Below are 20,803 nucleotides of genomic sequence, written 5' to 3'. Positions count from 1 at the left end.
TTGTCCAGATATATGTCCAGGACTGGGAATGCCAGATCACACAGTAACTCTATTTTTAGTTTTTTGAGGAAGCTCCACACTGTTTTCCATAGTGGCTGCACCAATTTACACTCCCACCAACAGTGTAGGAGGGTTCCCTTTTCTCCATATCCTCTTCAGCATTTGTTATTTGTAGACTTTTTAATGATGGCCATTCTGGCTTGTTTGAGGTGGTACCTCATTGTAGTTTTGATCTGCATTTCTCTAATAATTAGCGATGTTGAGCATCTTTTCATGTCCCTATTAGGGCCATGCTCTCTTTTATGTCTGGCTTCTTTCACTCAACATTATGTTTGTGAAGTTTATCCACACTGTAGCATCTACCTTTGATTTATATATTCCTTCCATTTGCTTCAGAGTTTTCCAATGGTATAAGCATACCACAATTTGTCCATTCTGCTGTTAATCTACGTTTGAATTGTTTCCAACTTAGGATTCTTTCAGATAACACTGGAATGAAAAGTTTTTACTTTTATCTTGATACACATGTGCAGGCATATGTGCAAATTTTAAATTGTTTTCCAATGAACTCCCCAACCAACAGTATATGCACATCCTCACCAACTTTATCTTCAGAACCTTCATCAATTACTTCACTATGTCACAGCTACTTCACTGGGACCAAGAAGTGGCAAATACACAAAGTAATAAGGAAATTGCCACATCACATGGACACTTCAGTGCTTTGTGGCAACCCACATTGCCAGGGGAATCTTCTCATCATTTACCTCTGGAGTGATCCTAGTCCCCTAATACATCAGTGTCTATAAGGAGTCAAACAGGACTGGTTACTCTGGATGAACCTTTAGGGAATCGGAGGCCTCCTTTGAGTAGGAAAAGGTATCTCAAAACCACCATATGTTTATGTAGATAAGCATTTGCTCAGATTATAATAACAAAGTGAATTTTCATGGAGAAGTTATTTTTCAGTGCTCAGCCACTGATTCTGATTAAACTGTTGAATGAATTTGTTGTTCATAAAATTAAAACACATTCATATTTTCTCTTGATTCACAGCATTTAAAAAGATACTACTTGTTTTTCCTGTCAGTTCTACATTGAAGATTAGATTCCTCCCTCAGCATTTTTCCCAATCAAGTAAAATGCCTCCACTGTCAAATCTGGGAGTAACCCTTCATGCACTCCCCTCTGTCACCCTAGAAATGTAATCAACCAAATACAGAACACTTTCCCTACCTCCTACTCCCCTCACGTCCAACATGCATAACTCCTACGCCTTGTCTTTTTATGACTTAAATATCACTCTTTTCTTAATCTTCAACTACTCCCACATAAAGACAGAGAAAATAATATGGTCCTCTACTTTAGCTCCAGAACCCTAATACATTTTAATGATACATTTATTTTCTTGGATAGATGGTTGCCTCTTCTAATAGTTTACAAGTTCCCTAAGAACAGCCCTGGGTTGAATGTTTTCACTAAGTGCTAATCAAGAATGCATTAATTGGGGGGTATATCCTCTAGGAAATAAACAGATGAAGGAAATGCCCAGATTCTTTTACTTTCTCTTTCTACAAAACTCTCAAATTACTTCATCATTTTCTTTCCGTAACAACTGTGACATCTGTATTACCATGATTGTGTTTTAAAACTTACGCAACATAAGATTCTATCTTGTCTCCATGCCTTCACTCTCATCTTTCCAAAAGTCCTTTCCCAAAGTAGGAGTTATTGGGTTCTATTTCAGTTGTAAATGATGTCAAATCACTTTCCTGCTTAAAATGTTTCAGAAGTTTCCTTGGCCTTTGAATATTGTCCAGAGTACCTCATTCCCGGTCCTGTCCCTGTTCTCCACTCTAACTCCCCCCACTCTCCCTTCTTCTTCTGCCAAACCTCTTTCTCAGTTTAAAAAATAAAAACAATCAGCTCCCAACTATGTAGTATCTTGCTCATGAAGTGATCGTCACCTGTAATTTTCTCCACAATCTGCAAATCCTCACCCTAGTTCAATGACCTGACTAGGTAAATCCTACTCATGCTTTATTTCACAATTTAAATATCAGTCCCTCCCACTACATAGTACCACCTCCTGGTAAGACACTCTATGTCCATATTACAAAACTGCCAGTCTTCATTTTCAATCTGAATTCCTAGATAGACATAGTAAGCCCCATGGTGGCAGTACTATGTCTCTTTTGATGGCCATTGTTTTCCTGTCCCTGGCACACAGGAATTCAATGACCATTTGTGGACGGCCAGACAATTTGCCATTCCCCATAAAAATGTTCCAGTACAGTACGCACAAAAAGTGGAACATAAAAACAGAATTACAACATAAAAATCAAATCAGGCTCACACAAAATATCTGGGCACAATATAATAGAAACCAAAACACTGTACTTCTGGAAAAGTATTTATGTTATTTTTACTCAAGATGAAAATGGATAGGATATTCTTTTTGAAAACAAACGCCTAGAGGTTAAAAGCAAAAAATTTTCCTTATGTTTCTCCGTAGTAAATTCTAGTCATGCTTTTTAAAGTTGATCAGCAACGGAAAAATGGCAAAAGACCTATGGAAGGGAATTTATAATACCCAGCAAAAGTATATTTTCCCTTTGACCTACAAAAATAACCTGAGAAGCTCACCCTGAAAATACACCCCTACAAATGTGAAACAAGATATACACAAGTTTACTCACTGCAAGTTATTAACAGATGCTAAGCCAATTGTTAGAAAGGTTGCTGAGGAACAAGATATTCTGTGCATCAATGTATCATCCCACAATATTTCTTCCTCAAACAGAAAACTCTATATTTAAAACAGACTGCTCTAGTGATCACTACCTTCAGCAAGTAATGAAACTTAGCATCACAAATCAAAGGATGGCATACATTTATATCTTCCTGACAGAATGCAATTTGATGGACACATCACCCTCAACATATCCTGAACTTATCTTGAAGCCTCTACACCGGGAGTTGGCACCCTTTGGTCACAGGCCTGTTTTTGTAAATAAAGTTTCTCTGGAACACAGCTATGCCCATGGCAGCTCACCCAGTACAAAGGCAAAGCTGAGTAATTCCACACCTATCTGGACCTTTTCAGACAAAAGGTTTGCGAACCTCTGCTCTGGATCCAATTGCCATTTCACAGGAAGTATTGATACATGACATGGAGGAAACATTTAAACACAGCCTGAAAATAAAATGTGAACTGTCAAAATGTGTGACTTTCTAAAAGACTGGGTGTGACTCTTCAGAAAGTCAATACATTGGACAAACAATATGAACTGATCTAGTATAAAAAAGACTAAAAGACAAAAACAGTCACAACATATAAACTTTGACTGGGTCTTAGATCCAAAATCAACCAAAATAATATTTTGGAACAACACGGAAAAGTTTAGTTTTTACACAGAGTAGACAATAGATGACGTTATTATCTTTAATTTTTCGTGGGCAAAATAGTATTGTGGCTTTACTAGGACAATATTCCTATCTTTAAAAGACGCATTACCAGGACTTCCCTGGTGGCACAGTGGTTAAGAATCCGCCTGCTAATGCAGGGGACACAGGTTCGAGCCCTGGTCCGGGAAGATCCCACATGCCACGGAGTAACTAAGCCCGTACACCACAACTACTGAGCCCACGTGCCACAACTACTGAAGCCTGCGCGCCTAGAGCCCGTGCTCCACAACAAGAGAAGCCACCGCAATGAGAAGCCCGTGCACCACGACGAAGAGTAGCCCCCACTCGCAGCAACTAAAGAAAGCCCATGCACAGCAACGAAGACCCAACGCAGCCAAAAATAAATTAAATAAATAAATATAGTGATGGAATTAAAAAATAATTTTAAAAAAGATGCATTACCAAATATTTAAAGCTCAAGTATAATGTATGCAATTTATTTTCAACTTACTGACTTTCAAACAGTTCACTATACAATGCATTTATTTATTTGAGAGAGCAAACATGCAAAATGCTAAATAAAAATAAGTGAATCTGGGACTTCCCTAGTGGCACAGGGGTTAAGAATCTGCCGGCCAATGCAGGGGACACGGTTTCGAGCCCTGGTCTGGGAAGATCCCACATGCCGCGGAATAACTGAGCCCACGCGCCACAACTACTGAAGCCCGCATGCCTAAAGCCTGTGCACCGCAATGAGAAGGCCGCGCACCTCAAGGAAGAAAAGCCCCCACTCGCCACAACTAGAGAAAGCCCACACGCAGCAAAGAAGACACAACGCAGCCAAAAAAAAAAAGTGAATCTACTATAGTGAACATTCATTGTGCTAGATGTTCAGATTTTCTTTAGCCTAAAGAATTTATGGGAAAAAAAAAAAACTGCAGTGGGGACACATGTACTCCAAACATCCTGTTAATGGTAATCTCAATTATTCTAGAACCAGTGTCATAAATCCTCCCATCTTATTCTCCTGAGGACCCGGTTTTAACTGTGCGCGTGTACCGACCTAAGTTCAGATGACAAGATAGCTAAGATCCTTGCTTTTCTTTAGGTGAAAGACTTGTGGTCTACATACACTTATATTAATATACAGAAATTAGCACACCATGGATACCCAAGAAAGCATCTCATCTTTCTACCTGTATGTACTGTTCAAAAATAAAGAACATGCAAAGATGAAAACAAATTCTCAAATGAAACTTTGCATAAGGGGAGGCACTTTTCTTTTCTTTGCATAAGAAAAGAGTAGCCCCCACTCACTGCAACTAGAGAAAGCCCGTGTGCAGCAAGGAAGACCCAACGCAGCCATAAAGAAATATATAAATAAACAAATAAAATTAAAAAACAAAAATAGAAAAGAGGAGGCCCTGTGAGCCAATTTCCCTTGCCAGCCAAAGAATGTTGCTCACCATCTGGTTCTACTAAGATTGACTCAGTGCCACCACAGTGGCTGACCTTCGCACATCCTGAAAGGAATTCAGATGTGTTCTGAATGAGGCACTCTGTGCTCTGGGAAAACTGGCAGATCATGCCTTCAGATAGTTAGATATTTTCAGAAGAAAATTTTATGAACCCCAATTCTTGCATTCTCCTATACTTAGAAACACACTAAAATCATTAACTAAAGTATCTGTTCCTCCTGACTAGCAGGAACCTTGCACCACGATGCTTGATTATGTGAAATAAAATCCTTATTTATGGCAAGACAAGGAAAATTTAGCCATAAAAAACTCTTCTATGCCCTTTGGCCTCCCCTCTCCCCCCACTGTGTATTGTGTACCCACATTATGCATTGACCAAACCTCCCCCATCCACAGGAATACCTGCTCAACAATAAACAGCAACATTCTCCTAGCATCAAGACAATTTAAAAGGTAACAACCTTTCTTAAGCTTGTAAAGGGTCACATGACCCACCACGATGGCGCTTCAATCTGGATTATGTAAACTGTCAATAATGCACCATTGAGGGACTTACCTGGCGCTCCAGTGATTAAGACTCTGCGCTTCAAGCGCAGGGAACGTGGGTTCCATCCCTGGGAACTAAGATCCTGCATGCTGCGAGGCGCGGCGGGGAAAAAAGTCATTTAATGCAAAGCCCTTTGTCTCAAAAAACTTATATAAACTGAGTCTTGACTTCTAAAAGGCGAAACACTGCTTAGACCGTTCTGAGATGCTCTTCCGGGGTTATAATCCTCAAATTTGGCTTGAATAATATTTTCCAATTCTTTCTTAGATCGACTGATTAATTTTTCATGGACAATTATACATACCCTTCTCCAAAACCACATATATACTAACATCCCCCCTTACCTCTCCAGAACCATTTCTCAGAGCCATCTCAGAGGCTGACTCCTGGGCAACAGTCCTCACTAACACACTCAATAAACTCAACTCACAACTCTTGCATTTTCAAGTGGACACCCTCATACGCACACGAACACGGCAGGATCACTACCTTCATGACAACCAGAAGGCGCAGGGGCCTGAGCAACCCGGCTGGAACAGCGGATATTCATGTCCTCATGGACTAAAGTCACAGGCTTCCGAACAGGGAAGCACGTGCAAGACAAAACCCGTAGACGTCCCTTGCCGCACCTACGACCTCGCTGAAGGCGGGGGCTCAGGTCCGGGCGAACGTGAGAGAAGGGGCCAGGTCTGCCTAAGGAGACCGCTCTGAAAGCCCGAGCCAAACCTGTCCTTTAATGCGCTCCGTACATCCCAGAGCACTCCCTTAACGCGGGCCTCACCAAGGACACGCTGCAACGCACGACGACCAAAGCGACTCCCTCCTCGAGGCGCGCAACCGCGGGACAGAAGACTGCCGCGCACCAGTGACGCACTTCCGCTTCCTACCTCGGTCGTGGCGGGGCGGGGCTCTGAGGTTGGGGCTGTCAGCCAAGTTCAACCATTGCAGGAGGAAGCTTGTTGCTTCTCCCCACGTTGCGGTAGAGGGGCCTGGGGTCGATTCGGGGTCGGGGCCTGGCGCATAAACAGGCCCAGCGGACAAAGTTGAGGCTGGACCTAGGCCTGTGGGCGGGGCTACGGCCAGAGGGCGGGGTCCACAACCGGAAGTGGTGTGGGAGGCGGTGCAAGGCCGAGCGCCAGGATTAGAGGTTAGAAGAAGAGGACTGGGGTGCGTACTCACCGCTCAGGATGCTCCTCAAGGGCTTTTCTACCTGCTTGTCCTCAACTTCCTGGAGCCCTTAGAATGATCCTTACATATTGATAAGGCTGACAGTCCATGAGATGGTCTATCTCCTCCGTTCAGTCCTGTATTTAACCTTTATTTCCCCCCTTTCTTTTTTTTAAATTTTGATTCCGTTATTGATGGCTAGTGCTAAATCCCACCAAACCCTTCTGAGGTACATCATGATATGTGTCTCAGAACTTTCCACTCAGTAGATGAAGAGACATCAGCCCATGCTTTCTATGAGCCAGAGGTGGTCCAAGAGAGATTAGCATCCCTATATTTCTGAGTTGCACACTTCTGAATACACAGCAGATTCCCTCAGATATCCCATAGTGTGGTATCAGAGAAGCTTCAGGGCAAGAAGCAGAAGGTACTTGGCATGGGCGTGTGGGAAGATGCTGTCCAACTGGAGCTGGGCAAAGCTTGTCACTGCTTCCATTGAAATAATTAACAGCAGACATGGCTCAAGTAAAAGATGAGGCAAGAGGATTTTGCATTGGTGCCTGTATTAGTTTTCTGGGGCTGCCGTAACAAAATACCAGACAGGGTGACTTTAACAATAGAAATTTATTTTCTCACAATCCTGGAGGCTGGAAGTTCAATATTAAGGTCCCAGCAATGCTAGTTTCCTCTGAGGTCTGTCTCCTTGTGTAACCAAAAGTAGGGTCTGGCTGCTCACTGCTCAAAAGCCAGTAGACAGGCAAGGTTGGTGGACAGGAAAGTTTGCTTTACTTTGGATTCCAGCCACTGGGGTGGAGGGCAGATGCCTGTCCAAAGGCCGACTCCCCCCCCCACCACCACTGACAATCAGGGGGCAAGAGCTTTTATAGACGAAGGGAGGCGGCTACATGCAGAAACAGTACAGTCAGCTCTGACAGTCTTCTTGAAATTGGTCATGTGGTAATATAATCAGAGTCATCTTGATTGTTTTAAGTACAGTTAACTTCAGTTCCAGGGTCGGTTTGTTCCCATTTCCTTGATAGCAATTCTCAGAATCGTGGCAGCTTATGTCATGGCTGCAGTCTGGTCATCATGTAGTTAACTTCTTCCACTTGGTGTGGGGGTCAGTATGTACAAGACAGCTCACAGGATATGACTCAGAATATTATCTATAGCCCTTGAGGAGGAACTAAAAGTACTTGACTCTGCTTAATAACTAAACTATTATTATTTAATAATAATAAACAATCTCCTTTAACTGTTTTCCTTTGTTTCTGCATTTTCTCACTTCTCTGATTAAACTTATTCTTTGGCTAAAGTTTTTCCACAGACAAAAGGGGGACATAGACCATAGGGTCCTGCTCCGTTTCACTTGGATTGCAGATGGCCACCCTCATGCTGACTCTGCACATGGTTATCCCTCTGTGCAGGTTGCCCTGGTCTCTCTGTGTGTTTTGATCTCCACTTCTTAGAAGGACACCAGGGTGACTGAATTAAGGTTCACCCTAAAGACCGCATGTTAAATTAATTACCTCTTTAAAGGCACTTTCTCCAAATACAGTCACATTCTAAGGCACTGGTAATTAGGACATCAACTTAGGAATTTTGAGTGAACACAATTCAGTCCATAATAGTACCCAAATAGGACTTCCCTGGTGGCACAGTGGTTAAGAACCCGCCTGCCAATGCAGGGGACATGGTTTTGAGCCCTGGTTCGGGAGGATTCCACATGCCGCAGAGCAACTAAGCCCGTGTGCCACAACTACTGAGCCTGTGTGCCACAACTACTGAAGCCCGCACACCTAGAGCCCATGCTCCGCAACAAGAGAAGCCACCGCAATGAGAAGCATAGCCCCCGCTCACCACAACTAGAGAAAAGCCTGCACACAACAATGAAGACCCAATGCAGTCAAAAATAAATTAATTAAATAAATTAATTTTTAAAATAAAAATAAATAAAACATAAATTAAATAAAATTCTTTTAAAAAAATAGTACCCAAATATGTGTAATATACCCTTATGTATCTATTCCCTCTTCTTAATCATGTGAGAAACATGCTTAAGAAGAGGAACCTGATGCTTCTTGACTATAGTTTTGTTTTCTTTTATATTCCATTATTTACACTACTATTAGATCTGGAACATTTCCTTAAAGAGAAAAATTACCTAAAATTTACATGTCATTAAAAGACATATGGAAAACAAGACATTCTGTAATTAACAGATGAATTATATCCATTATTCAAATTTCTGATAGTTACAAATGTTCAGTTTGTGTAGGTGATGTTTAGTACCAGGCAAAAACTAGGAAAGAGAAAAATTGAAACATTTTTGTCCTCCCAAGTTCATTTCTTTTTTTTTTCTATTTTTTTCCTTGTTTTCCCCCAGAAGCTGGAACTAGTTTATTTCTAATTCTAGTAATAACAATGGTGTGATCGGCTGATTTGTGCCTTTAAATATTTATTAGCTGTTATATTGTAGGTACTAGTATGAAGTTTTGTACAAAATGAAGGCCCAAATTTCATAGAGCGTACATTCTGTTGGGAGAAGGAAAATAAAATAACATATAAACAAATGGTAAAACTAGATTTTGAGATAAGAGCCAATAAAAAAAGTAAAGACTAATTAGGAAAACTATTTTAACATAATGGAAATAATACTTAACCATCTAGCACAATTCCACATGTGCATCTGTTCACATCATCTATGGTATTACCTCTCCAATACAACTTGTTTGGAGAAGAAAAATATGTTAGTTTGACCTTGGAAAGGATCATTTTAATGTGTCTGAGAAACACCCCACTAATAACTTCCACTTGGCAGTGGCATGTGTTAACAGGTCTGGTGTTCTGCCTGAATGGCAGTAGTGGTAGAGAGAATTGGATTTTTATAGCGAAACAGGTCAGAAAGACAAGATTATACTTGGCTGAGCCTTACTCATGATGCTTCAGTTCTTGGTTTGGCCTTCACATCCTAAGGAAAGTTCTTCCCAGCACCTGACCCCCATGCATCAAAGATAAGCACCCATGGGACACATTGCGTGTTGTTACAGATTACAATCCAAACAGCCAATGGGATGGACTGTAGCCAATCCAGTGCTGTGTTTGTTGCCCGCTTCTCCCCTCAGAAGTAAAGGCCTTTTTTTCCAAGCATATGGAGTGCAGGCATTTGACTGCCCTGAGCCTTCTCTTTGAGAAGTGCCCTCAGCTAAAGGAAGCTGCCTCACCCAAGGTCACACCACTCAGATCTTTTGCTGTGGGAGCGTAACTGACCACCATCTGTATCCACCACTGTGTTTGCCCTGAGGTTGCTCCTGCTTCCAGCCACTGACTGAGCTCAGTTGCATACCACTGCCCACTGCCAGGGTCATACAATGACATTGATCACCAGGGTCAATTACCCCTGCCTGGAGGGTGACTCCTGTTATTGACATGAAGAACCTGAAATATCAGGCAGTAGTATAGCTTGAAGTTCAAAGGGACTTTTCCCATGTCTCTGGAAGTGCTCTTTTTAGGTGTCAAGGCCTCCAAATCTGCAGAGGCCAGAAGTGTGGAGACCTGGAGCACAAACACCCCCATAGCAACTGGGAGTGATGTTACAAGGGTTCACTTCTGCTTCCAACCCTTGATTTCTGCAACCATGTCCTATAAACTGAAGATACAGCACATTATGATTGTCATTGGTTTAGAGTGTATAATGCATCCTATGAATTTTGTGCCCAGAAATTCCTGTGTATTCAAATGCCTGCACTAAATATCATCATTCAATTTGAAATTAAGTGTGTTCCCATAACTTCCATCGAATCTTAGGTTTAACCCTCCCATATTAGATACTTCCTTTAGGCTGAAAGAGATTTTATCTCTGTCCTCCCCTTCCTTGACAAACTTTACAGGTCATTTATTTTTGCCACATGTGTTTCCTCAATACTCACTCTTCAACCCAATCTACCTGGATAATTACTGCCCCTTCTCCTCCATTTAGAGGTAATAAACAGAGCCCTCCCTAATACCTACAAAGGCTTCCATGTTGGCTTCTTGTAGAAATTAAACATTCCTTAGGGGATATCTTGTCACGTGTAAGTCAAGCCAAAGAAAGAATTTCTCCTTGGAGAATATACGTGCTTCCCCCACTGTTGCCTACCTGTACACAAGGTTGGCTGAAAATTTTCCATTCTCTTATCTTTGTACCTCAAGGGACTTGAGATGTTGGGAGAGAGAAGAATCACTAGAACAATTTATTTAATGAGGAGCTCTGAGAGTTCAACCATTGAGATGATAATAACATGTCCCTGTTGTCCCTTTCCTATAATTCTCTGCTCCCAGCCTCAGTGAAAACCCACATGGGTTTCCCCTGGACAGACTGCCGAAAACAGAGAGCTCCACTGATGACCATCAGAGACCATGTCCCAGTAAAGTCTGGTGGAGTAAGAAGGAAAACAGGAGTGAAGGTGGGTACTTGGCTTTACCTCTAGAATAGTGAGACTGGGACAGTCCCATAGTTATTTAGTCTATGATGGGAAGTCTGTAGTTTTCAGATACTTTAGTTTCTACTGAACCCAGTCCTGTTTCTTTCTCTCATTTTTTTGGAATCTAGACCCTCTCTCCAGTGAGTTATTTTCCAGAGATTCTCCACCTCTTCTCTGATCTTTCCCACAATTCTAGGGTCCTCTTAGATTTCCTGTGTCCAATCACTTATTCATTAACTACTCACTGGAGATTTGTTATGCATGAGGTATTGTGTATTTTGTTCCTCATGTGATTGGATTTTTCTTTTAGATTCCCTGACTATTTCTGCTGGCAAATTAGAGTTCCTGACAGGACCCGATATCTCTGTATTGATGTTGTTGTTGTTTCACCTTATCCACCTTGTTGTGTCCACAATATCATCTACGAACGATGTAATTATTATTGACGTTTGGTACTCAGGCTTATTTCATTTGCTCATTTTACCATTCTGTTTAAATCGTTAAGAGAATATCACGTGATTGAATTTGGAGCAGACTGCTTTGTCTTCTTCATGAATTTAATGCAAATATTTAGTGCTTTAATGTAGAATAGCCTTTTGGCTGCAGTTTTTAAATACCTATTCTTTACTGGGTTAAGAAATTGTCCTTAGCTTCCTTATTTAGCAAGGGGCTCTGTCCTGGCTGCTAACCACAGTAATGGCTGTTGTTACATTTTCTCAAAAGCATTTTCTACTGTAATTATGGTTATGATTCCTCTTCATTGGCCTATTTTTGAGATGAATTATGTTAGCAAACATCCTATATCTAACCAGATATCCATTCCTAGAGTAGGAGTTACTTGTTCATGGTATGTTATTCTTTTAAACTATATATGAATGCAATTTAATTTTACTATTCTACTTTGTGTCTATATTCAGGCATATGATGGGCTTAGAGGGTTCTGTTTTTGTGTTACAGTTGACACTTTTGGTCTCATTCTTTATTACATATCTAACATTTGCATGTTTTGAGCACCTACTATGTTCCAGGCACCATGTAAGTCCCTGGAAAGACAATGATGAGCACAAATGGTCATGATCTCTGACCCACAAATAAATATAAAATTACCGACATGAGAGGCACATCAAGAATAGTACAGGATGTTCGACTTGTGGGCCTCACACTCTGTCCTCCTATCCTCATTCTGTTCTCCATCTCACTGGCCTCTCACATCCCTTGTATTACCAAGCTCACCAACCCCAGGGCTACCGTGAATTCTGTTCTCTCAGCCCAAAATGCTTGCCCTTTCCCTATTTTCTCTGATTAACAATTACCCACCCTTCCTCTCATAGTTCAATATTCTTATTTCAGAGAGGATTTTTCTATCCACTGTCCCAGACTAAATTGGTCCCCAGTTACTTTTTTCTCTTGATTAAATGCATTCTCAGCAGCTGCTCACCTGAACCTACTCGCTCCCCCTCCTGAGAGTGTACTATCACTTAATAAATCCTGCTTTGCTTATGTAAAAAAAATATTAATTGCATTCTGTAGGCATAATAACGCTGAGCTTTTTTCTATCATGGAGAATGTAAACATTTATAATTATCTTAAATTTGCCTTTCATTTTTTAAAGAATGATTTGTTAGAGTTTTTTATAGAAGCTTTGAGTATTTTAAATCAAATCTACTAGTCTTTTTTTTTTTTTACACTTCACTGTGCTGATTTTTAATACAACACACTCTGACACTTCCATTGCATTTTATTTTATGGTTTTGGGATTTTCTTTACCCTTCTTATGTGTGTAGTCCACACGGATTTCCATCTTCTTGGCAGAATGCACCTGGCAGGCTGTATCTGAAAGAGGAAGTCATAGGGATCATCATTAACTAGAAGTGCTGCATTGCAGTCCAAAGAGGTAACAGACTGGTTACCCCTGTTTAAGGGGAATAATGATTAATGATAGTCACACAAGACAGATTTATTGTTTTGTTAAGAAGCTCACATTTATCAAATGTCTGCTGTATGTCACAAGAACCACACTAGAAAAATTACATGCATCATCTCATTTAATTCGCTCATCAGTCTTACAATGCTGGGAATATTTATTACTCCCATTGTAGAGGTGAGGTATCTACAGCTAAGAGAGATTAGGTCACACAGACCTTAAGGTGGTGGACCAAAATTCTCTTCTAGGAATTCTGAGTCAAGATCCCATTATCTGAATGGCGTCTTTTTATCATACTTTGGGAGAGTTATGTATCAAAAATAACTGTCATAAAATTAATAGATTAGTAATAATAATAGCTATCATTTACTGGGATCCTACTGTGCACAAAGGCATTTTAAGTTCTCACAAAGAAGGTTATAGCAGTAACTACACTTTGTTGCTGTTGTTGTTTTTGGTTTTATAGATTTATTTTCAAAGGGCAAAAACAATTAAGACAATTTAAATACAAGTCTAAACAGAATTACTCTGTCAAAGTCAGCAATGATGCAGAAATGCGTTCTCACTTCCAGACACTTCCCAGCAACTTCTGAGTCTTCTCTCAGTGAAGAAAAGGGGTCTGATTTTTTATTCATATACATCCTTCTTATCTGCAATGTAATCTACAATTTCTTGTGGGCACTTTAACTTCTCTGCATCTATATCAGGAACTTCAAACCCAAATTCGTCTTCCATGGCCATGATAATCTCCACTTGGTCCAAACTGTCTAAGCCCAGGTCTTTCATAACATGGGAATTTACTGAGAGCTGTTCTGGGTCAGTCTTGTCATAGAGTTTCAAGACGTAAAGAACATGGTCCTGGATTCCCTCTAATGTCAAAAGGGGAGAGTCACTATACAGGCGGCACAGCTGTGTAACTCCACCTGGAACCTGCGCGAGCACCGAGCACCGAGGCCGGCTGCGGAGCCCCAGGCCTCGTCCGGGCCCCCACGGGGAACAGGGTGTGCTGCGCGCCCGGGCCGCGGCCAGCGTGGGGAGCCCGGGCAGCGGCACGAAGGCCGCCGGCAGTCGGCGGACACAGGTGCAAAGGACACGAGCCGCCATGGCTACGCCGACCCAGGATGCACTGCTACATTTTAAAAATAATAATAATAAATAATAATAAGGCACTTAAGGCACTTGAGAGATAACTATCACAACAACATGGAGCATCAGATCATAGAATTAAGTTTGTCTGAGTTGGGAATCCCCGTCTAAATAACTATTATTGAACTATTTGAAAGAAGGAAATATGGAGATCAAAAAGAAAAGATATTAAATGTCTTCATTCATTATGCAAGTGTCATATCATAAAAGAAATCAGTTAATGTCCATAGCTTCATATAGAATTAGAACCAGTGAGTAAACAACAAGGTCCTACTGCATACCACGAGAACTATATTCAATATCCCGAGATAAATAATGGAAAAGAATATAAAAAAGAATGTATATATGTGTATAACTGATTCACTTTACTGAACAGCAGAAATTAACACAACATTGTATATCAACTATACTTCAGTAACAAAAAAATTGGAACCAGTGACTAGGAGATAATAAAATTTTTTCTGCTAAGTTTTAAAACAGCTAAATATATACATTTAAAATGGAAATGGTCTACCATTTGGCTGAGTGAATCACTGTCATTGGAAGGACTAATAGAGGGTGAAGGATATCGACCTAAAGGTGGAATCGTAAGTCATGACTAGCTGAGGTGCCGTTTGGCTGTTCACTGAACGTTGCTTTTGCCTCCTTCCCCAGCAGACGCACCATCCACATGGGAGCAGGAAACCACACGGGAGTATCACAGTTCCTCCTCCTGGGCCTCTCGGACGATCCTGAGCTGCAGCCCCTCCTCTTTGGACTGTTCCTGTCCATGTACCTGGTCACTGTGCTGGGGAATCTGCTCATCATCCTGGCCGTCAGCTCGGACTCCCACCTCCACACCCCCATGTACTTCTTCCTCGCCAACCTCTCCTTTGTTGACATCTGTTTCGTCTCCACCACCGTCCCAAGCATGCTGGTGAACATCCAGACACAGAGCAAAGGCATCTCCTACATAGGGTGCCTCACTCAGGTGTATTTTTTAATGATTTTTGCTGTAATGGATAGTTTTCTCCTGACTGTGATGGCCTATGACCGGTTTGTGGCCATCTGCCATCCCCTGCACTACACGGTCATCATAAACCCCCGCTTCTGTGGCCTCCTGGTTCTGATGTGTTGGTTCATCACTTTCTGGGTTCCCCTGCTTCATATTCTACTGCTGAGGCAGCTGACCTTCTGTACTGACACTGAAATTCCACATTTCTTCTGTGAACTGGCTCAGATTCTCAAGGTGGCCTGCTCTGACACCCTCATCAATAACATCTTCTTGTTTGTGGCCACTGCCCTGCTGGGTGTGTTTCCCCTCACTGGAATCCTCTTCTCTTACTCTCGAATTGTCTTCTCTTTAATGAGAATCTCCTCTGCAGCAGGAAAATATAAAGCATTTTCCACCTGTGGGTCTCACCTCTCTGTGGTTTCCTTGTTCTACGGGACAGGCGTGTGGATCTATCTCACTTCTGCTGTGACCCATTCTCCCCAGAGAAGCTCCATTGCCTCAGTCATGTACACCGTGCTCACCCCCATGCTGAACCCCTTCATCTACAGCCTGAGGAACAAGGATGTGAAGGGGGCCCTGGGAAGCCTCCTCGGTTTAGGTACCACTTGTCTGTGAGGGGCCACTGGCCTCAGAACTAAGTGGACACTGTGGGCAGCAAAAACAAATTTTGTGAATTTATATCTCCTGATTTTCTTTTCCCTTAAAAGACATGCTTCATTTCTTCCATTCTCAAAGCACCTATGACTTGGCTTTTATTTGTGTTTGTATTAGTTTCTCCTCAACACCCTCCTCAGTAATTCCTTTTGACTTTCCCTTCCTATCTGCAGCCCATACATTTCCATCTTGGGCTGGGTTTCTTACAGCCATTCTGGCGATTTCCAACATTAGATTTGAAACACTTATACCACATATGGCATGGTTTCCCCCAAATTATCCTCTCAAATGTTCATGTTCTTCACGTTAATTTGTCTGTGTGTTTGCTTTTCTCTGGAAGAAGTGGAATGAAAATCATACAACAGTCATAACCAAAGTGCTTCACATACAAAGGCTGTTCTTGTTCTGTGTATGTTTTATGTTATCTTGACAAAATTGTCAAAAGGTGTTTTCTCTCATTTATCTCATTTTTCAAACAGATTGGGAATGGAACGGAGTCTACCCTGAAAACCTAACACTATGCCCACATTCCTAACTTTGCTATCCAACATTTTCCTGAAAACTGTGAGGAGATTTTCAGCTTCAAGAGTGGGAATCTAGTTTTGAAAGTTAGTTTTTTCACATGATTCATAGAAGTATATAGCATAGAATAATTATGAGATATTGCTTCATTCTTTGCCTTCTTCCTTCCTCCCTCCCTCCCCCTCCCTCCCTTCCTTTCCTCTTTCTTTTGTTTTGCTGGACCTTTATTTGCTATCATTGCAGTTTTAAGATACACCCCAATATCCTAAAACATCTAATAATGAATGCAATAGAATAAAAATTGTTTTCTCTTGTGGCTTATTTGGGGGGAAGACACTCTTTGGAGGTGCCAGCAGGAGTGGTAGTTACACACTTGTGGAATGTATTCAGAACTTAGTCCACTTTTTGAGAAGAATATTGATAGAATTGAGTCTGCAGCAAAGGGTGGAGTGGTACAAGCTGTCAGCATTTCTCCAACATTCCCTGGGATCCCTTCACCATCCCCACTGCACAGCAGCCTGACTGCCACTGTCAGCACCAGGTGGAACCTACTTTTCCCAACGCGTGACGGCAGACTTGATGGAGAATTATGCCCCACGAGGGACAGTTCTTGATGGATAGGTGTGGGGTATACCGTCTTCTTCACCCCTTACCTGGGATCATTCTAAGTTTGGATTTTGTGCCATTTTCCAGAATTTCCCTACAGGATGAAAACTCTGCTCACTCGTGTGCAAGCTAACTTAAGATGAGCTTTATTGGATGTGTTTTCTGCCCTGTATCACTTCCCTTTTCTTTAACCTATGTTCCATGGTCCTTGCTCCTTCCAATAATGTGCTTCCACATAAATCCTTGATTCGGCACCTGCTTCTAAGGAACCAAAGCTGAGACACGTGATGAAGACTATGAAGAATATCCAAACAATACCATGAATGGAACTAAGGGCTGTGGGGGCAAAAACGACAAAAACAAACACAAAACAAATACTGGGTATATAGTAAGATCTTCAAATTACTGGAAAATCGTAATTTATCAGTAAGGAAAAACATATTCAGTGGGGCTTTAATTGAATTTGATTCCACTAAGTTTAATCCATAGTGGGGTTTTTAAAATTTAATTTATTTTTTTCTGCAGCAGGTTCTCATTAGTTATCTATTTTATGCATATTAGTGTATATATGTCAATCCCAATCTCCCAATTCATCCCACCACCACCACCCCGCTTTCCCCCCTTGGGAAAAAGATATTCAGTGTGGCTTTAATTCAATTTGATTCCACTAAGTTTAATCCATAGTGTTTTTATTGCCTACTTCATACGAAAAAAACTGGGGACCAAAGAGGTAAACATGTTGCAATTCAGAGTGGTAACCATAATAATATTGGTGTGTAATAATGCATGCTGAAAACAAAGGTAGAACTTTTCAATTCACCTTGAGTGAGTCCAGAATAAAACTTTTTAAAATTTACTTAATAGCTTTATTGAGGGATAATTTATATATCATGAAATTCAGCCATTGAAAGCATAAGGGCGATAGTTTTGGTAAATTTTTACTTATGCAATCATCACCACAATCCAGTTTTAGAACATTCCTATCACCCTAGAAAGTTCCCCTATGCCCATTTGCAGGTAATATCAACTGCCACCTCAGTCCTAGGCAACCACTTATTTGCTTCTGTCTCTATAAGCCTTTTCTAGCTATTTTATATAAATGGAATCATACAATAGATGATCTTTTGTATCTGGCTTCTTTCACTTAGCAGAATGATTTTTCATAGTTATCCATGTGAAAAACACACGTCAGTATTTTGTTCCTTATAATTGTAGAATAGTATTCAAATGTATGGCTGTGCCACATTTTGTTTATCCACGGATATTTGGATATTTCCAGTTGGTCAGTAAACGTGTTCAGACACACACACCCTTCACTGATGCACTGTATTCATCCTGTGGTGACTCTTGGCACTCTGGGTGAGAGGGTGGGTCTGGAGGCCATGTGATGACTACTCAGGACACTGGAGTCCGAGGCTAAATCTGCACCCAGGGCTCTGGAGCACCTGGCCTCACACCTGTATGCAGACAATTATTGCAAATATTTTGGGTATTGGAAACTATCCTTTCACCTGTAATTTTTTGAGATCTAAACACAAATCAGTTACATCTGATGAATATATAGTATCCAGTGAATTTTGAATACTCCATATGAAGGATTTAAATAGCTCCACTACCACTTACTATGTTGAAATGTTTTGGATATCTTGGATTAAATAAAATTTATTAAAAATGATCTCAGGGGCTTCCCTGGTGGTGCAGTGGTTAAGAACCCACCTGCCAATGTAGGGAACACGGGTTCAAGCCCTGGTCCGGGAAGATCCCACATGCCACGGAGCAACTAAGCCCGTGAGCCACAACTACTGAGCCTGCGCTCTAGAGCCCACAAGCCACAACTACTGAGCCCACGTGCCACAACTACTGAAGCCCACGCACCTAGAGCCTGTGCTCCGCAACAAGAGAAGCCACCACAATGAGAAGCCCCCGCACCACAACGAAGAGTAGCCCCCGCTCACCACAACTAGAGAAAGCCTGCGCGCAGCAACAAAGACTCATCGCAGCCAAAAAAAGAAAAAGAAAAAAAGAAAGATCTCAGTTATTTCTTTTTGGTTTCTTGTGGTTATAGAAAAAATTTAAAGTCTATATATGGTTTACACAGTATAAACTGCTGCTGGGCATTATGAAGAGAAAAAGAATGAAATATTTTATTCAGTTGACTCAGTTGACGTTCCCTTGAAGGAGCCTGGAGAAGCCTGGAGGCCTGTATCTCCTTTTAAGTTCTTCCCTCTGGCGTTCTCCTTTAATCTCTCAGCAAATAATTAAGTTATGTCCCTGTGCTAGGAACTGAGAAGACATGAGCAATGTATACAAATAATGTATGAGGCCTAGACGATCCCATATGATGGTAGGAGGTAGATAATAAAGTAATGATTAATATATCAGTTCAAAAGTGATATGAGGGAAATGAAGGAGGCAAGAAAATAAGTAAGGTCCTACATACACACCCACAGTGGCATAAATATTCTGGGGCAGATAAAGGCAGAACAGGAAAGTAAATATGGACTATTACACTTTTAACCAAAAAAGATTAGAAATACAATGTCAAGATTTCCCCGCAAAAACCACTCTGAACAAATCTTAACTACTGTGAAACCTCAAGAAAATCTTAGCTGGGAAAATTCTATTGAAATAGGTCTGCTCTCTCCCTCTCACCTTTGCAGAGGGCAAATGCCAAGTCAGATGTTCTCCAATATCTGTGTATTTAATGGGTCTCCTCAATGTGAATCTGCTCAGAGAACCACCTTTGGGTATTATTTATTAGTTCTTTTGTTTTGCTTTTATTTTTTATTCATTTATCCCTCAGATTTCCTTATTTGGTATCTTTTAACCTTCTGTGGTTTAAAGGTCAACTCTAAAGGTTTACAATCAATCACAGAAACACAATGAAAAAATGGGCAGATCTAAGTAGATATTTCCCTAAAGAAGATAAACAGATGGCCAAAAAGCAAATGTAAAGATGCTCAACATCACTAATTTTTAGAGAAATTCAAATCAAAACTACAATGAGGTATCACCTCACACAAGTCAGAATGGCCATCATCGAAAAATCTACAAACAAGATTGCAGATGACTTGATACTATACATAGAGAATCCTAAAGATGCCACCAGTAAACTACTAGAGCTAATCAATGAATTTGGTAAAGTTGCAGGATACAAAATTAATGCACAGAAATCTCTTGCATTCCTATACACTAACAATGAAAGATCAGAAAGAGAAATTAAGGAAACAATCCCATTCATCATTGCAGCAAAAAGAATAAAATACCTAGGAATAAACCTACCTAAGGAGTTAAAAGACCTGTACTCAGAAAACTATAAGACACTGATGAAAGAAATCAAAGATGACACAAACAGATGGAGAGATACACCATGTTCTTGGATTGGAAGAATCAATATTGTGAAAATGACTATACTACCCAAAGCAATCTACAGATTCAATGCAATCCCTATCAAATTACCAGTGGCATTTTTAAAGAACTAGAACAAAAAGTCTTAAAATATGTATGGAGACACAAAAAACCCCAAATAGCCAAAGCAGTCTTGAGGGAAAAAAACGGAGCTGGAGGAATCAGACTCCCTGACTTCAGACTATACTACAAAGCTACAGTAATCAAGACAATAGGGTACTGGCACAAAAACAGAAATACAGGCCAGTGGAACAGGATAGAAAGCCCAGAGATAAACCCACGTACCTATGGTCACCTTATCTTTGATAAAGGAGGCAAGAATATAAAATGGAGAAAAGACAGCCTCTTCAATAAGTGGTGCTGGGAAAACTGGACAGCTACATGTAAAAGAATGAAATTAGAACACTCCCTAGCAACATACACAAAAATAAACTCAAAATGGATTAGAAACCTAAATGTAAGACCAGACACTATAAAACTCTTAGA

General features: G+C 40.9%; 3 protein-coding genes across 15 annotated transcripts in view; 1 reads left to right on the top strand and 2 right to left on the bottom strand.

Annotated features, from left to right (window-relative positions):
• LOC132363092 (olfactory receptor 7D4-like) overlaps nt 1-16,268 on the top strand; it is a 70,487-nt gene extending 54,219 nt beyond the window's left edge. Inside the window, exons 1-2 of one of the 3 annotated variants that reach the window (XM_059918509.1) lie at nt 10,927-11,045; nt 14,791-16,268. In XM_059918509.1, the coding sequence (XP_059774492.1) occupies nt 14,804-15,742 (939 nt within the window). In that variant the 5' untranslated portion in view covers nt 10,927-11,045; nt 14,791-14,803 and the 3' untranslated portion in view covers nt 15,743-16,268. Of the gene's footprint in view, nt 1-10,926; nt 11,046-12,078; nt 12,099-14,787 lie in introns of those variants that run through there. The other 2 variants (XM_059918508.1, XM_059918507.1) reach the window with 2 other exon arrangements.
• Nucleotides 1-20,803, bottom strand: part of LOC132363090 (olfactory receptor 7D4-like) — a 90,633-nt gene that overhangs the window by 22,355 nt on the left and 47,475 nt on the right. For 5 of the 11 annotated variants that reach the window (XM_059918493.1, XM_059918497.1, XM_059918500.1 and 2 more), the window contains exon 5: nt 12,831-12,896. The gene's annotated coding sequence lies outside the window, so the exon portion shown is untranslated. Of the gene's footprint in view, nt 1-5,442; nt 5,523-5,922; nt 6,292-12,830; nt 12,897-20,803 lie in introns of those variants that run through there. The other 6 variants (XM_059918491.1, XM_059918495.1, XM_059918489.1 and 3 more) reach the window with 5 other exon arrangements.
• Nucleotides 13,479-14,091, bottom strand: LOC132363094 (acyl carrier protein, mitochondrial-like). Its single transcript, XM_059918510.1, has one exon. It carries the CDS (start codon nt 14,089-14,091, stop codon nt 13,615-13,617), a length of 477 nt encoding a protein of 158 aa, XP_059774493.1. The 3' UTR covers nt 13,479-13,614.

This window comes from Balaenoptera ricei, chromosome 3 (genome assembly GCF_028023285.1).
Source record: "Balaenoptera ricei isolate mBalRic1 chromosome 3, mBalRic1.hap2, whole genome shotgun sequence".
In the NCBI taxonomy this organism is placed as follows: domain Eukaryota; kingdom Metazoa; phylum Chordata; class Mammalia; order Artiodactyla; family Balaenopteridae; genus Balaenoptera; species Balaenoptera ricei.
Note: the sequence above shows the minus strand (reverse complement) of the source record. Positions and strands in the feature narration are given on the sequence as shown.

What these genes read in the sequence shown, in the direction of transcription:
- LOC132363094 (XM_059918510.1), bottom strand. Translation starts at nt 14,091, where the DNA reads ATGGCGGCTCGTGTCCTTTGCACCTGTGTCCGCCGACTGCCGGCGGCC.